The following is an 18,298-nucleotide window of genomic DNA, read 5'->3' on the forward strand; positions in this document are numbered from 1 at the left end:
GCATGCTCGCAGCGAGAGGCTTCACTGTGCCCCCTGCGCACGCTCCGTGCCAGGAGCATGGGCGAAGGGGTGCGCATTGCGCATGCTCCGCTGCGGCCCCGAGCCCTGCCGCCCGGCGGGGCGCCCGCTGCGCATGCTCAGTGCGGCCCCCCACCAATGCCGGGTGAGGCCGCGCGCCTGCGCGGCGCCCGGAGCCGGGGCGGGGGCGCAGGCGCGCTGAGGCCTGGCAGCCGGTGATGGCGGCCGTGGCGGAGTTGGGGGGTGCGGGCCCATGAGGCGGCCCAGGCCCCGCGGACTCAGCACAGCGAGGAAGGGGCGGTGGCGCCGCTGCTCACACCCGCGCCATGGCGGGCGTCTTCGACATCGACCTGGACCAGCCCGAGGACGCGGCTTCGGACGAGGAGCTGGAGGAGGGGGTGAGAGGGGGGAGCCCGCGGCGCGGCGGGAGCGGGAGGCCGCGGCGGGGCGCGGCGCCGGGGCAGGCCCGAGGGCAGCGGCCGCTGGCGGGGGCCGCGCGGGGGCGTCGCGGGGGCGGGCAGGGGCCGCGCGGCGGGGCGGCAGCGCGGCGAGGCGGAGCGGAGCGGAGCGCGGCGCCGGCCGCCGCCGGGGCCCGCGCAGGTGAGGCGGCCGCGCCCTGCCCCGGCCCGCGCCGCCCTGACAGCGCCGCCGGCGGGAGGCTCCGCGCCCGCCCGGCCGCGCCGCGGCTCGGGGACGGCGACGGCGGCGGCGGCAGGTGCCGGCCGCGGCCGGGCGGCTGCCGGCCGGGGCTCCCCGCCGGTGGCGGCCGCGCCAAACTCGCAGGAGCTTTATTTCCCCCCGTCCCCACGAAAGTTTGGGTTTGGATTTTTCTAGCATAGCGGTGTCGCAGCGAGGGTCTCTCTCTCTCTTTCTCTCTCTCTCTTTTTTTTTTTTTATCGTCACATGTTTTAACGTCAGTGCAGAAGTGCTAATCGTTCTGGAACTGTGTTGCTCTAGCGCCAAAATTAAATGCAGAGCTTTCAAACGCTGTGTGAGGCGCCCATGTAGAGCGGCGTGCATCCCCATCTGCACGGCTCACCTTGTAACGTGTAGTTTGTTGTTTTAACGTGTCATGTAGTTTCTGCTAAGGCTTTGGGAGAATTTTATTACAAGATCTCTGTTTATATTTTCCTAGTGCTACTGTGGCTTTTTATATCGTTTTGTATATTAAAGTTTTGCTATCGCTTAAATTGTTACTGCATTCATTTTGTGCTGTTTAAATCCTACTGAAATTCTTGGAATCTTTGAGATAACCCGATGCTCTGTATCACAGCTGCAGCATCCACACTGTATATGTAAACTGTAGAGATACTGTTTGACAACGGAAGGCGTATAGCTTCTCGACTTGTGGGAGAAAACACTGTCTGTGACCTCAGTAATCAATAAAGTACCTGGCTTAAAAAATGTCACTTGCATCACACTGTTAATGTTGCCAAGAACAGGTTCTAAGGGGGACTGCAAGAAAGGTGAATTAGTTCTCCCACGTGTTCCAATAATTCAGCCTTAAAGAGTAATGTTAAGGAATAATTTAAAGATTTTATTAGTTATTGTGGGCTTTTAAAAATGGGTATGACTGAAATACTTATGGCACAACTTCTATGAATTTGAATGTTAATTGGCAACCTGACTTGGTTCTCAGATGTCACGAAAAATGAATATTTGCCTGTGACGGCCAAATTCAACGTTGTGTGCTTGCTTCTAGTGTCTGGAAAAATGTCAGTAAAATAAAATCAGCAGAGGAATTAGGCATTTGGAAAACAAATAAGGAAAATTAGAACAGACCTAAAATTAAAGCAGAACTGGAAAGCAGAGAATATAAGAGCAAGAAAGAAGAGGAAGCATCAGAAAAGTGTTCTGGGAAAAATGTTTAACAGAAACTTATGTCTGCAGGCATTGTGCAGGTCTTTCAGAAGACGTTGCAGACTGGGAGGTTGAGATCATTAAACTGAAAGTGAGCAAGGTGTAAAATCAGGGTTATCTAGTCTGCCTGGAGCTGGACCTTTGCAGCTCCTGAAGGTTGTGACCCTATAGCCTCAAGGACAGAGCAGTTGTAGTTTTACATAGGCATGGCTATTCTAGAAAAACTGAACAAGTATTTAGGTGGAGAGTTTACTTGTAAGCCAAATAGTTGTTTGCACTAGTTATTACAGTGAATAAAACAACCTTTATGTTTTTGTTTGTAGTAAATGAAACAATAACTACAAACTGAAGGGTTGCTAACCAGAATACCATTTCATTTCTTGGTTTTGTTAAAAAACAAGAGAAGAAATCCTCGCAAATAGCGGAGTGGTATCTGAAGTGAATTTTGCTTCAGTTAATATTGAGAATGAAAGCTGTTGTTTGCGAGGGTAAGAATACCATGCGTTGGCTTGCCAGAACCAATGGGTAACTTCCAGAAGGAAAAAGATCTAGAAATGTAATGGGTATTTATTCTCCATCCTTGATGAATTTTTTGAATTTGTTTTTTGTCACCTAATGGTAGGGTCAAGGGCAGTTTTAGTGGATTTTATTGTGAAACAGATGTCAATAAGCTTGATTTCTCTAATAAATGTTATCAAGAGGACATGAGCTAGCAACTTTCTGACCTGAAAACTGACTTGAACTTTTGGACTCTGTAATTGCTGGTGGTGCTGGTAGGTGGAACCAGGAGTTAAATTCCCCTCCAGCTCACCCACCAAAATAAGCCAGCCTCTGTAAGCTTCAGTGTTTACTTGGTTTGGAAGCTATTGAAAATTCATAATTTTCTTTGGCTAGTGTTTTCATTTACATAATATCCAAAAATGTACTCCTTAGCTTGGTCTGCTTTTTGCCGATCTCTGTATCACTTTTTTCTTCTAGTTCTCTGTGAATTGCACAAGTCATTCATTCTATCTGTATCCAGTCCTTAGAGTTCAGAGTGTTTCTCACAAACTTGCAGTCTCTATTTTATGTACATATTTTTAGAAATAAAATTGTAATGTATTAGGAAGCTTGCCCGCTAAATTCTATTTGTATTCATTCCAGCTGTCTGCTGGGTTTGCACTACTTTTGCCATGTAGAGCCGTAATTAAAGAGGGAGATATTATCTTGCAGTTCGTAAAGGATCAAGTCAAAAATTCTTTTAAGAAAATATCTCTTCAAAATTGAACTACATTCTTTAATGGTGTCTAGTCCTTACGTTGAAGTGCTTGATTCTCCTTTATTAATATTTGCTTGCATTGATCTATCTGAATGATTATTGATCAGTAGAAGTATTTATCATCAGAGTAAAGTTTAGTTATTTTGCTACTATTGGGATTAGATAATCAGCAGTATAGAATAATAAAGCCTTCTCAGTCAGTTGTTTCTAGTTTGTGTGAATCCTGATTCGTCTATTTACATAATCTTGATTATAGTTCTAATTTGCATAATACTGTAAAGGAATTTAAAATTCCTATGGGAAAGCAAGTGTAAAAAAATTGTAGTACCTTAACATTTTTCAAGATCACTGGGGAGAAGGGGGTGAAATTGTTACCTCTAATATTAAAGTAATTGAGTAACAATGCAGTCAGGTAAAACAGTAGTTCTCTGTGTCGTTGAGATACATGGAAATGTTGCAACTCCTCTGCAGAATTTTGTAGATTTCTTATCTTCTGGTGATAATTTATTACTCCAACATTTAGGCTAGCTTAATAATAACAAAACCTAAAAAGTTGTAAAACACATCACTACATTTATTTTTAACACTGCTTTGTTTCTTACATTATAATTAATCTTCCTTCTACCCCTCCCCTCCCCAGGGACAATTAAGTGAGAGCATGGACCATGGAGGACTTGGCCAATACGACCTGTAAGTTGCTGCTAGAAAATGTTCTGTACCGTTCATGCCAGCTACATATAATCTCTAATAATACCAACATGTTTGTTAAGTTAAATAGAAAATTTTGTCATTCTTGTTCAATTTTGAGTTGTTTCTAGTTGTTCCACTATTTCTTCACATTAAAATTTATGAACTGTATCTTGAAATAAAATAATAATAATAAAAAAATTATGGCAAAACCTGCTGTTGTCTTTTAATCCTTGCTTCTCCTAACATATCTGTTGTAGCTGACTAATATTTGCAATATGAATGTAATGCACTGTCTGCAGAGCACTGTATGTTCTGTCCGTTTTATAAAGGCTCCAGTTGCAGATTTGCGTGACAGTCTGAAGCAGGTGAGAAGTAGAATTCAGAAGTTCTGATAGAAGGTCTTGGGACGGCTACCTTTGTTTCATTTAAAGCTTTCCAGACTGTTTCAGTGTACCACATTGTGCAAAGAAAGTATCGATGCAGTTTAAACAGTTCGGTCATGTTTATTTTAGCAGGATCAATGTTATCACCACTTTGTCTTTTGCAGAACTGTAGCATAATTTAGAAGCATCATTAAATTATGGTTTAGGCTTTTGTGGCATGTTCAGAGTTGTGAGACAGTTTTATGTTGCAGCTTTTTCTGCAAAATGCTTGTGTTACCAAAGTCTTACCGTGACTAGGACTGCTGAATGTGATTTAAATTTAAACACATCTTATAACCTTGCTTTTACCTGAGATCTTCAAGAAATTGCCTAAGCCAATTTGAGGCTTTGGTCCTTGAAAATTATTTCTGTTTTAATACAGAGATTTATTATGCATTAAAAATGGAGGAATCTGAAGGAAATCTTAATACTCTAAATCCCAATAATTTGCAAATGTTTTTTTTGTGCAAGTTGCCACTTACTGCTTTTCACACACCTAATTAAAATTTCTGATGCTAGGAATTCACCAAATCGCCAAAGCAGTTGTTCAGTTATGCCAGATATACTATACGTTTTTCAGAGGGTAATTTGCTTGCTTACTTTCTCTTGATCACTGTTGAGCATCAGGTAGTCTTATATTCTTGTCTCGATTTTATTCAGTGGCATGGAACATTGTGAAAAATTTGAGATTTCAGAAACTAGTGTAAACAGAGGTCCAGAAAAGATCCGACCAGAGTGCTTTGAGTTACTACGCGTGCTTGGCAAAGGTGGCTATGGAAAGGTAAGGAACTTTTTTCTACTGAAGTAAATCTGTTATGCTGAAGGTGGTGAAAAGTGCTGCCTTTGGCAAGACCTAATCTTCCCATCCTGTATTCAGAAAAATTTCTGCCGGGAGGTAACCTCCAGGCTGTGAGGTTGGTGTTTCGGGAGAGACCTTGGCCGTGGGGCGGTTCAGAGCGAGATCCCTGGCAGAGCCTCACCACCAGGTGGCAGCAGGACTGCTACTAGAAAATACCCCAAATTCTCTTTCAGATAATTAACTGTTCCCCTCCAGGCATCTTTGCATTTGGAGGTGATCTCTTTGTTTTTGACTTCTGATGGCAAGTGCAGTTTATAATATATGATCGCTTCTGTATTGGTGTTGCATAGGTATTTCAAGTACGAAAAGTAACTGGAGCAAATACCGGAAAAATTTTTGCCATGAAAGTTCTTAAAAAGGTAACATAAATACTCACATTTCACTGCTATCTGAATCCAAAAGATTCCCCTCCCCTTCAGCTGTTATAACTGTCTAATTATTTAGTATACCTAAAATCAAAACTGTATCTAGGATGTATACAGTTGTTTTCATATCCAAGGACAATTGTAATTAATCTTTTACTAAACTGTTCTGTCTCTGTAGTTCTTAACAGTTAATCCTTTTAAATACCTCTGGAGGTACCTTCCAACCTAAATTATTGTATGATTCTATGAAATAAATAAAGAATTAATCTTTGGTAAGAAACCAGTGAGCATGTTTTGTGTATTTCATGGTGGGCTTTTTTGTTTGTTTTGGGTTTTTCTTTTTTACTGTGTTGCTGACTCATATGTAGTGTTGTGATTTAGTAAACTCAGAATGGAAGTAAATGTAAAAGTCTGCATTTTTTAGCATGTTCTTGCAGTCACATATCTCTGCCTTTTTATAGGCAATGATTGTAAGGAATGCAAAAGATACAGCTCATACAAAAGCAGAGCGGAATATACTGGAGGAAGTGAAACATCCCTTCATCGTAGACTTAATTTATGCCTTTCAGACTGGTGGAAAACTCTACCTCATCCTTGAGTATCTCAGTGGTCAGTATGTTAAATTGTTACCTGCTTATTGCTATCTTACATAGCCAAGAGTTTGGATTTTTTATTCTACTTATAAAACGCCAGGCAACTGTCGGGATATTCTTTTAAAGATGTAAAATAGGTTTGCATTAAAAATACATAGAATAACTTAAATAACATTTCTAGTTCAGTAAAGTTGTATTAATCACTAAAAATATGTTTTTCATGAGAGTACAGGACAAAAAGGTTTTTAATACTTCTTATTCTATTGTGTATAATTCCTGTATGTTCACACTTGGAAAGATGCTATGCAGTCTTACTGATTACCTGAAGTTGTAGTCCTTGCAAGTTCTTTGTGAAACAAGAAACTTATCTTCCTTTCACGGATAGGGAAACTGAAACAGATTTGAAGCAATTTGGTCAAGCTGTAACAATGGAAAAACAGAGACAAAAACACTTACATTTGCCAATGTGCTCTTTTGATCTCCTTTGGCATTTCTTTAGAAAGATATTATTCTGTTATTCTCGTGTTTCCTAATTCTTTGTGAAACGACTTCTTGCAGAGCGGAACCGAATACTAGTTGCTTATAGCTTTTCTGGAAAATAGATTTTTGACTGACTAAAAATGATAGAATGTACTTTTAATAGAGTATTATACTTCCTTTTTTTTCTCATGACAGGAGGAGAACTATTTATGCAGTTAGAGAGAGAAGGGATATTTATGGAAGACACAGCTTGGTACGTGAAACATTATATTTTGGTAAATTAATAGGGTTTTTTGGAGTGCTTAAACTGTTCATTCTGACTTGGGAGACTATAACTCTTCATTCATGTTATATTCTAGTGAAAAGAGCAGTTAACTGGGTTTTGTGAAGACATATGTGCTCTGTACTTACCAATTTGTGCAGACATAACTACAGACTTGAAGAGCATTTGTTGCTGGTTGAAGTGTGAGGCTATATTCCATGGGATTTATACATGTGCTTGTGATGAAGGATGTGTTTCAGGTGTTAGAGAAAAGACTGTGAAAGATTTGATTTGACTGTATTTTGTGGGGGGGTTTTGTTTGTTTTTAATCCACACACAATTTTACCAGGCAATTACAGAATTTTTAGAATCTGCTGTATTTATTCTTCTCATGATCACTGTGTGAAGTAATAAAGATGCTTTTTCTAGTGCGTGAGAAATAGCCTTTCAAACAGTGATACTTTACATAAAACCAGATGGAGTGTACCCCCCTCGATATCCTTCACACAGCTGAATACAGCTGTGTCTTTCCACAGCGTGTATTGATAGTTTCTTAGAACAGCTCTAATGTACGTACGAGGTTGTAATACTGTTCTGCTGATAGCACTCTGGGTGCTGCCAGTTACCTTTTTAGCTTCAGTTTTTTTCTTTAACTTTGCCATCTCTTCTCAGAGAGGTTGGAGGAAGTTTTGTAATACAGATTAAAGCACATTTTAACCACTGACGAGTAAATTTAGGTTCATGATAGGATATCTACTGAACAGATAAACCTAATGCTAATGACGTAATTTTGTAGTTCATCTTGGAATCTGTATGCCTTTTGGCAAACCAGCCTCAAAGGCATCATTGTTTCTCTACTTTATTCTCTCATGCAGATCTAATGATACTTTCAAGGAATCATTGCTACATACGTAATAATCTTAGTGCTTAAGGTGCTTTGCATGATTGAATATGTCCAATTGTGTGGCGTACTTTTTCTTTCAGCTTTTACTTAGCAGAAATCTCAATGGCACTGGGGCACTTGCATCAAAAAGGAATCATCTATCGTGATCTGAAGCCAGAAAATATCATGCTTAATCATCAAGGTACAAATATAATAAGTTTTATGTTTCCAATCATATGAAAATCCTTTTTCAAAGGTCACAACAGTTCATTTATATGTGAATTTCCTTAGAACAATGACATGTCCCTTATCGCTCTTGGTATAACTGAATAACTGCCAAAGCTAATTGCTCGTCCTTAAAGAGTGCTTCTTCAGGTTTAATACAAGGAATCCCGTAAGGTCCAAGTTCCATATGTATAGTGCAAGCACTTTTTGAATGGTTGACTTACTAATGCGACACTTCTGAAATTAGTTAAAGCATTATTCTGTTGGGTCATTATAAAGTACTTAAACATCTGCATCTTCACTGTAGAATCTGTGGCATGTTAGAAATGGAGATAAATGAAGACATTAGTTAGGAAAAGGCAAAATATATAGGATGCCAAATCATCTGTAGCTGAAGTGACTTACCTAGTTGTTGACACTTTACCTGACAATAGTAGTAACTCCCAAGCACGCTGCTGCATTGACTACATGACACTGACTACTCTGGCAGTCTGTACCATCCAGTAGTTTCATGTTATCTTAAAAACAACTTTTTTACTTGGTGTAACTCTTTGTACTGAATAATTTAGGGTACTTTACAATTTTCTGAAAGTTGTTCTCCAAATTTTGATGCAAGCAGTAAGATTCAGTAACCTGCTTTCTCATCTGAATGATGCTCTACATTCTTTATGATTGAAGAATAGACATTTAGACATACAGACAAATGTCTGTATGGGAGCAAGTTTTGGTAGTTTCAGTCTCCTTGTTTCTCTTTGCCAAGTGGCAACACTTTCTTATGCAGAGATAACGCAGATGTTTTAAGTGAGATCTCCTGATTCTGTTTTATAACTGTATTGCTCTGTCAGTACATTGAAGGTGTCTAGAAGTAGTTCAGATTTGTTGCAGATCATGTTAAAAATTCATATTTTTTTAATGTTGCTTGTATGAGTGTCAGAATTCTGGCACATTTTAGACTTTATATGTTTAATTTCAGGTCATGTAAAATTGACTGACTTTGGATTATGTAAAGAATCTATTCACGATGGAACAGTCACGCACACGTTTTGTGGAACAATTGAATACATGTGAGCTGCATGATGAAACAGAAAAGTATTACTCTGGTCTGGGGGTAGTGGCTGAATTTTACCTTTTTTAACTGGTGGTTCATACGTTCAGTCATTTATAGAAATTTTACATGATAAATGAGACTTTCTTTGAAAAGTAGTAGTCAGAATTAGTATTAATCTTGTTAAAAATACTTTCATATTTTTAATTTTTCCTATTACAGGGCCCCTGAAATCTTGATGAGGAGTGGGCATAATCGTGCTGTGGACTGGTGGAGTTTGGGGGCATTAATGTATGACATGCTGACTGGAGCAGTAGGTGCACAGTTATAATTGCATGTATTTCTCTTCCTAGCTTTTGAAGCTACCTGTATTCTAATTCAGATGCATGTATAAATATATATGTGCTTGTACAGATGCAAGTAAGAAGTATAACTAAAACATGGCTATACTTACTTTGGCTAGAGTCACAAGCTGTTCTTGTGACCTGAACAATTATTTGAAAGTCCCATTTGCAGTAATTTTTTCTGCTTTATAAATTACTGAAATGAGTTCTGTGTACGCAAATGAGAGAGCTGAACAAGTCCTATTTTTCTTCCCATTACAATGATGCTTTCTAGCCTCCTTTCACTGGGGAGAACAGAAAGAAAACAATTGACAAGATTCTCAAGTGTAAACTCAACTTGCCTCCCTACCTCACACAAGAAGCCAGAGATCTGCTTAAAAAGGTAGATTTTAATGAATGTCAGTACTGCATGTATATGTAGAAAATAGAAGCATAATGAGACCACTGTGGCTTTTCAGTCCATGCTTGTTTTACTAATTATCAAGTCGATATTGGTTTTGCATGGAACAGAAAGTGATTTTCCTTGGAAATACAGTGGTTTTCTAATTAATGCAGAGTTTCTGATTCTTCTGTATTCATTCTGCATGCTATTCATTTAAATGATGATTCGTGTCAGAAATAGACTATTCATAATGGCATAACTATTTCAATAATTTTCTTTCCTTGTTATATCATGTTACATCTCATTAAGCTGCTAAAAAGAAATGCTGCCTCACGTCTAGGAGCTGGTCCTGGAGATGCTGGAGAAGTTCAGGTAACTCTTGCTTAACTTTTCTTCATAACCTCATTGAAAAACTCCATCCTTCCCCTTAGCTTAGAGGGTACATCAACAGACATTATGTCTGTCTGAACATGTAACGAGCAAAAAGGCAGCCACACTTGACAGTTGGTCAAAATGTGAATCCTTCAACATTGAAGAAAAGAGCAGCTGTCTACCTATTTGATGATTTGAGAATTGGAAAATAACTTCTTTTCTTTAGCTTTGTATTCCAGTTGCTCTTTCCTGCTAGCTGCACAGTGCTGAATTGTGCAGTTGGCCATATATTGGAGTGATATTATACTAGTGGTCTGATGAAAAACCTGCCAGTCCTTGTATTTAGTGCAGCTCTTTCAAGGGAAAAATGTAGTTAGTTTGCATTCAGTGTTGCCTAGTCCCCATTGCTTCCAGCATGATGTTCTTTGGGATGCCATTAACAAGCTACTTAGAGTTCCTCTTACTCCACTGTTGTGATAATTTGTCATTAATTCAGTATTTTTACATTATTTTTAGATATCTAGCAAGATACCTCTATGTTTTTGAACTGTAAATGTATATCAACTAGCTTTTTTTAATGCTTTTGCGGAAAACATGATAGGATCATATGTTTTCTGACTGAGAGAGATGGTATCAATTTTTAGCTACTATTCTGCTACTGCTGCAGAATGTATTACACTTGACCCATATGGGATTTTGGAGAGAAAAACACCACAGCGAGGGCCTGAAAAGAACACACTTATTATTTCTCAGTCTTGCTTTAATTTGCTTTTCTTGTTAACATTAACATTTAACAAAAACAATTGCATCTTACTTCTAGAAGATCACTGTTATCTCAGATTTCTGTGAGTTGTACCCAGAAGGCTGATTGTGACCCTGTACTACTGCTAACTTTTTTAGGCTCACCCGTTCTTCAGACACATTAACTGGGATGAGCTGTTGGCACGGAAGGTGGAACCTCCTTTTAAACCCTTATTGGTATGTACTCAGAAGCTGTGAGATGTCCCTTGTGTGCTTTTAGGAAAGGTCTCAAACAATGTAGCATTTAAAACTTAGAAACTTTCACTCTGACAAACTGTGGTGTACCATTGCTTTCTGGTACTTTAAGAAGTTAAACACATCAACATAGCTTACTGGTTCTCAGATTCACTGTCAAATCAAAGAGAGAAACTACAGATGCAAATTTTTTTTTCCTGAGAACTGATGCTAGTATCAACATTTAAGAAATAAAAAACCTCCTTCTGTAAAGACTCCACACAGTATGAAACATTGGCTGTCATGAGCATGCTGTTCCTGTCTTACTCCTCTGTAGTCATTGTACACGTTAGTCATTGGAATAGGATGTTCCTTTTTTTATGTGAGAAAGGTAGCAAAGTCAGCTAAGAGCCAATTTATCCTTCTGTTGAGTCTTTTGGAGGGAGAAAGTTCTACGTCAGTTTTAATTCCTCCTGCTGCTAAAATGTAGCTTGAACAGACTTGGAAGTGCAGTTATTTCTGAATTTTTGCTTCTAAAGATTGCACACAGAGTCATATTTAGTTGAAACTAAAATGATAAATAGTGGCTAAGCGAAATAAAATTAAGTCTCCTAATTCAGCATCCTGGGTAATTTGCTTATTAATATTCACAACGCAGCTAGTGCGTTACAGGCAATAACATAAGTTTACTTCAAACTAGTGATATGATGGATACGCCTCTATTATCTTATCTTATATTTTGAGAGTGTGGGGTATTTGTCTTTTTTTTCTTTCTTTCTTTCTTTCTTTTCCTGGGTACAGTTAGCTACAAGGGCAATGGGTATTGCTATCCGGGTAGTTCCTCACTCCACTAAAAATCTCACTTTAAACTGACTTGCGTACCATTAATACTGGGCATACTACAGCTTGGGGGCTCCTACCCTTTTTCCTCCTCACTTTTTTGACTAACATTCAGAATGACATAAAAGACTTTCCAAAGCAACTATCTGAAGACAGTTTTCCTCCCCCCCCGCCCCGTTCTTAGCAAACTTTATAAAAGCTACTTGTACAAACCAGCTGGTTCTTAAAAATGTGATTGCATGGTTGCGTGAAGGCCTCCTCAAACGAAGATATATCACCTTTTCAGTTACACTTAAGATGAGAGACGGGATCTTGGAATGATGTCTGTTGTTCTTTGACTGAATTAAACAATATTCTTAGTAAATTATTCCAGTGTTACTGTCTGTCCCTAACAGTATAAACACTTCTGCATCTGCAAAAATGAGATGAGCTTGTCTGGAGAGAGAAACTTCCAGAAACTAATAGATGCAACTGTTCTATACTGGTTATGACCAGGGTTAAACTTGCAAAGAAGCTGGCAATGTATTTCTAAATGGTTTTGTTTGTAATATGAGGTTTTTTTTAAGGCATCTTTTTAATTTATCTTCCTTTTTGATCCATAATTGTTGCCCCTCCCCCTTGCCTTTATTTCTCAGTGTCAGTGCCCATAGTGACCTCCCACGGGCAGCGACAGGAGTCCGACACCACTCCAGGGTTTTACTACCGCAGAGCTCTGCCAAAAACCTATGGAATGAACTCCAGCCAGAGGCTTCACTGATCACCGCTAAGCCATTTGGTTGATATCTGTAATATAAACCCTTAATCATTTTGTTTTTGCAAAGCAATCTGAAGAGGATGTGAGCCAGTTTGATTCAAAGTTTACACGTCAGACACCTGTTGATAGCCCAGATGACTCTACTCTCAGTGAAAGTGCCAACCAGGTCTTTCTGGTAAGTGAGCCAGGGCCAAAGGTCTGATGACTCCGGAGAGGTATGTAGTGTTATTTGGAGACAGGAGGGCATTTCAGGTGACTCAATTCTCTTGAGTCTTACCACCTGATACTTGAAGCAAACCATCATACTTTTAAACACTTATATTGCAGCAGGTTTGAAGTGTTTGGGGGCTTTGAATATATTGTGGTTAGATTATTGCTGAGGTTTTCTTTATACAGATAACTTAAACAACAAACCTCGTCCACTTCCTGAAATGTGAGCATTCTCATTCAAAATTGCATTAAGAACCCTGGACATGTGATTGCTTTTCATAGATGTGCAGAGAGAAAAATGTCCATTCAGTAGTTCAAAATTAATTAATTTGAGCATTTCTTGGGGATCTGTGTTCTGAGTAGAAATATCTGGGGTGAAAAGATACTCCGGTGAGGAACTCGCATCCTGCTGTTTGCTTTAGGAAGTGAAAAGATGTTCATGTGTCTATACTTACTCTCCTGTTTATAAGTTTCATTCCCTATTTAATGATGGTCATAACTACAGAAGTGATCATAAATGTAAATCTTGCCTATAAGTGACAGTGCATTTATTCCTATTTTGCAGGGTTTTACATATGTGGCTCCATCTGTACTTGAAAGCGTAAAAGAGAAATTTTCTTTTGAACCAAAAATTCGATCACCTCGCAGATTCATAGGTAGCCCTAGGACACCAGTCAGGTATCCTTTTCTATTATTATTATTTTTCGTTCCCTTTTTTGGCAAGTTGTTGAAAAATATCTGCACTAAAAAAAAAAAAAGTGGTCTGTCTTCTCAGTAATCTCATCATTTCCATTAGAAGTGCAGCATCAATCCAGTTTTATAAACCACATTATTAGAGACAAATTTATGCTGTTTGGCAGCACAAGAAGTACTAATTTGCCAGCTCTGCAACACTGGTACAGCCTCACAGTCTGGTGACTTTGGCACACCATTCCTCTAAAACTGTTCCAGAATATCCTAAGTATTTTTGTGCTGCTAAAGAGTCATGTTAGTAAAGAAAATTCCGTCTGCACTGATCTAGAATTATATTATGCTGACTACTCGGATGAAAGAATTTAACTTTACAAGGAACCTTGGTAGAAGCTAGACTTGGAAACTCTCTCTCAAACTTCTGGAAGTGGAAGAAAGAATTAAATGTCTCACTCTAGGCATTTGAGTTCAGCTTCTTGCAGAATGAAGGACATACCTTGGTGCTGTGTATATCTTCACCTCTGATTTTTATATTTCTTGTTTTTAAAGCCCTGTAAAGTTCTCCCCTGGGGAATTCTGGGGAAGAGGTGCTTCTGCCAGCGCATCAAATACTCAGACACCTGTGGAATATCCAATGGAGACAAGTGGAATAGAACAAATGGATGTGACAGTCTGTGGAGAGGCCTCAGCACCACTTCCAATCCGACAACCAAACTCTGGGCCATATAAAAAACAAGCTTTTCCCATGATTTCCAAACGACCAGAGCACTTGCGCATGAATCTATGACAACGCAATTTTTTTTTTAAGCCTTTAAAGGTGGAAAACAAAGAATGGACATAAGCCCCCTTGAAGTTGAAGTGAGAGGGCTTATATGGTTTACTTTTAAAAAGTGACAGTATCAAAGAGTCAGTCATTGCACAGAGCGACTTGGAAAGCAAAGAAAAATGGATTTTTTTCTGTCAATCAATGGTGCATAAAAAAAAACTTTAGAAAATGGTATTGCAGAACTCTAGGCACATCATCTTAATTGATTCGCAGTGACATCTTCTCACCTTATCGAGGATTTTTCAGCTTGATAGCTTGAAACTGACAGTATTAAGGGTCAGGATGTTGCTTCAGAATCACTGGTCTAATTATGAATGTGTCACGGAGGGTTAGCCCTTTCACTAGGCAAAGTATGAAATGCCTAAATGCTTGCGTCTGAGGAATAATTAGCATGCAAGCTTGGTTAAGCTGTTTCCTACAATGGGGTGGAATCAAAGATGAAAGATAAACTTAATTGGTATTCACATTCAAAACCTAATGAGTTTTTTTATATATATATAAATATATATTTTTCAAATAGATTTTTTGATTCAGCTCATTATGGAAAGTATCCCAAAATTAAAAATGCAAAATAATTGGTTGCTGTGAAGAAAATAAGGACTCTAGTTCTGATTCTTCTCCTGGTGAAACAAAAAATCAGTAAGTGAATCACTCAATTACAAATGTGGCAATGCGGGGTGGGAGAGAACTGTTTCACTTACTTACCCAGCTGAAATATCTGTTACTGCAAATACAAATGGATCTAATCAAATGGCAATGCTGCTATGTTCTAGGCTTAACTGGAAGCCATGGGCTCACATACATGTCCTGCTTATTTCATCCTTGTCCTCAGCAGACATTTCACTGGGAAACATCACCTTTGTATATGCCAGTCACTTAGATGGAGACAGCTGAATATGTTCAGATTCTTACTCATATAAAAGGTCAGGAAAAAGTGCATCAGAACACAAGGTCAGTAGTTGGGGAGGATATACTACCCCAAGAAACATCTGTAAGTTCTACATAGTAAAGCAAGTAAACCTTTTTGTAATTAATGGGTAAGAATTTGAGGGAATTTTTTTAAATAAAATTTTGCTTATGGGAGTTCCCTGCCATTATACATTTCTAAATTAATCAAATTTTTTCTCCTATGCTGGGGCAATAAATTTGCTGATTGTATGAGAAAAAAGTGTTAAATGGCCTTTCAGTGAATGTCTTCCACAGTGGGTCAGAACTTTAGCAACTTAATTTAGGAAACATGTTAAGGACACTATTTATGTTTTTGAAAATGTCACAATCTGTACAAATGACTTACAGGTACAAAGAATAAAATAAAGGTAACTTTACCTTACTTAAATACTTCCTGCCTTAAAGAAAGCATTTCCATGAACATAGCTGGTGAAAGGGTTAATATCTGCAGAGCTTTACACTAGTTAGAGTGAGTGTATGGTGTGTGGGTGTGCGTGTGCGTGTGTATATGATCATGCAACTGCATACAAGTCCTGTCACTTTTTGCCTGCCACACGTTGCATTATCTTTAGTCAAACTGTGCAAAGTCTACTTCTAGCGTTTCACAACAGTAGGGATTTTTTATAGATTCTGCTTACTCTGTGTATACCGAATCTTTTTGAGCCATAGGATCCAAGCCATAAAACTCTCTAAGGACGTTGAATCCAATCGGAGTGCTGTTTTCTAAAATTTGCTAGCCAGAAGGATTCAGTGATATCTTGTTGGTACTAACAAAGAAACAACAAAAAGATATTTATGACTGAGTAAAAATTAATGTTTTTTCTTCCTGATAAGCCTTTTGTTCGAGACTTTCTTTTTTAGTTTTATAAGGAAAATCAAGTTACCATATAGTGACATAAATTGTACCAGAAGAGTGCCATTTTTTTTTTATTTGGTAACAGGACCGCCAGTGGCATGCTGTGAAACTAAAATCATAATGCTCATGTCTGTATGTATTATGTATGTTTACAAGTAGGCAACACTGCAAGCAGTGTCTGCTCCACGCCACTTGTTAACATAGGTTTCCTAACATGTTTACTGAGTATAGAGGAACTTAAAAAGAAAAAGAAAAGAAAAAAGAAAGTATATATACATATATATATATATATATTTTTTTTTTTTTTTTGGAAGCAGAACAATGTCTCTTGGTCCTAGTTACAGCTTACAGTTGCTCTTTGGTTGGCTGGATATAATTGTCCAGTAGAGTTGGTTTAGTATGGCTGGCAAGAATGGCAAGAATTGTTTGTCTGAGTTCACTGCTTAATTATAAACAATTTATCATACTTAAAAGTAAATTTCATGTACTGTTGATGTTTCATCCCATGGATTATAAGTTTAATTCCCTACCATAACTGTGAAACTTTTGGAGTGTGACTCAGACAGCAAGCACACACTATGCAATATGGTTTATCCTGTATTTATTTGTAAAAATATCAGACATAGATCCTCTCTATATATATAATAGTGTCAAAGTTACTAGTCATGAACTAAGGGGAGTAGAGTTCTAGCTCCTGTCTGGCTATTTCAGATAAGTGCAGAATGCATTGAATATTGGAGAGCTTAACAAGTGCTTTCTTTTGTTCATTTAAAAATGTCTTAAATTTTTCATTAGAGTATAGAATCTTATTTTTTTTATTTTGTACAAGCTGCGCTTTTTTAATTATAATCACTGAAAAATTCACTATAATTTGATTTTATAGGATTTTTGTAGCATTACAAAAATACAGTAAAACTGAGGTTAATACCTGCTGTGGCTAACCATATAAAAGTATTAAATCTTAAACTTGAACAAAAGTCATATTTTTTTTTACTAGATGTTAAATAGGGGAATATTTTGTTCTGCAGGTCATTGTCACAGAAGGCTTAGAGGTCACCTGTGTTACCAGCAGTTTTTGTTTTCCCATTTGATGCAGAAAATATTCTGGTATAAGATATTCAGAATTTCATCATTTTTCTCTGTGGGAGTGATGCATACATTTGATGCCATTCGTGTACTAAATTGTAATTTTGGGAATGCTGGAATAATTCCTACCAAGACTGTCTTAATTGTGCCATCTGACATTTGAATGTCATCCTGGTATTAGCTCATAATAAAAGATAAAAATAAATGAGTGAACTGTTCTTTTGAATATCCCTTTTTTTTTTTTTTCTTGCTATCCAAAAGCTCAGCTGCTGGAGAACATGCAATATTTATGTCCACTCTAACTGTACAGTGGATGTTTACTTGGAGTTTGTTCTCTTTTTAACTCCCAAACTGCTCTCACTATTAATTGAAAAGTGCATCAAACATGGAGGGAGACTACAGTTGTTTTTTGGGCAGCTGCTTGGGGTTTTTTTGAAATCTGTCTCTGCAGCAGTAGGCTGAAAAGGTATTTCACAAAGCAGGATAGTAGGCATTTCATTTTTCCAGTTTACAGAGACTAACCGTAACTCCTTATTACAGGAAGGGGTTGAGGAAGAGGAGAAGCTTTTAAGAACAAGACAAATTACTTAAATATTTTTCCTGCAGTTCCTTGATGATTTACTGTATGCAGTACAGATTGTTCTCTTCTAGATTAACTTGACTTAATAGGTGTCTTCAAGAAACAAACTTGAGCTGCCTTTGTAGAAGTAAAGGTAATGCCCTTTCTGTCTTTCACAGTTTATTGGAATTAAATATACTTGACTGCAGAATGAAATAGATGCGAATAGCAACTAAATGCAAATTTGAACATATGCTAATCTAAGTGATTTTTTTGGGGGGGGGGGGGGGGGGAGACTAGGTAGGCCCTGAGTATAACTGTGGATCTAAATCATTGACAGCTTTGAAGGAAAAAGGAGGGAGGAGAAACTCCACGTAAAACTTACAGAACCTGACGGATGCTCGTTCTAATCAGTGTGTCTTACCAAGGGCTGGTACCTTCACTAGGTTCCTCAGCTCTTAGAGTGGCTGTTGATTGCAATTTGACATCCTCTTCT

General features: G+C 38.4%; 1 protein-coding gene across 8 annotated transcripts in view; it reads left to right on the forward strand.

The window, feature by feature from the left end:
- The first annotated feature begins 164 nt into the window (after positions 1-164).
- The window catches only part of RPS6KB1 (ribosomal protein S6 kinase B1), a 29,505-nt gene continuing 11,371 nt past the window's right edge, over positions 165-18,298 (forward strand). For 2 of the 8 annotated variants that reach the window (XM_067309634.1, XM_067309635.1), the window contains exons 1-14: positions 165-416; positions 3,777-3,826; positions 4,909-5,029; positions 5,398-5,466; positions 5,934-6,081; positions 6,741-6,798; positions 7,792-7,892; positions 8,889-8,979; positions 9,183-9,273; positions 9,579-9,686; positions 9,996-10,058; positions 10,959-11,036; positions 12,695-12,802; positions 13,403-13,515. In XM_067309634.1, the coding sequence (XP_067165735.1) occupies positions 345-416; positions 3,777-3,826; positions 4,909-5,029; positions 5,398-5,466; positions 5,934-6,081; positions 6,741-6,798; positions 7,792-7,892; positions 8,889-8,979; positions 9,183-9,273; positions 9,579-9,686; positions 9,996-10,058; positions 10,959-11,036; positions 12,695-12,802; positions 13,403-13,515 (1,271 nt within the window). In that variant the 5' untranslated portion in view covers positions 165-344. The other 6 variants (XR_010886199.1, XR_010886198.1, XM_067309632.1 and 3 more) reach the window with 6 other exon arrangements.

Source organism: Apteryx mantelli, chromosome 22 (assembly GCF_036417845.1).
Source record: "Apteryx mantelli isolate bAptMan1 chromosome 22, bAptMan1.hap1, whole genome shotgun sequence".
NCBI lineage: Eukaryota > Metazoa > Chordata > Aves > Apterygiformes > Apterygidae > Apteryx > Apteryx mantelli.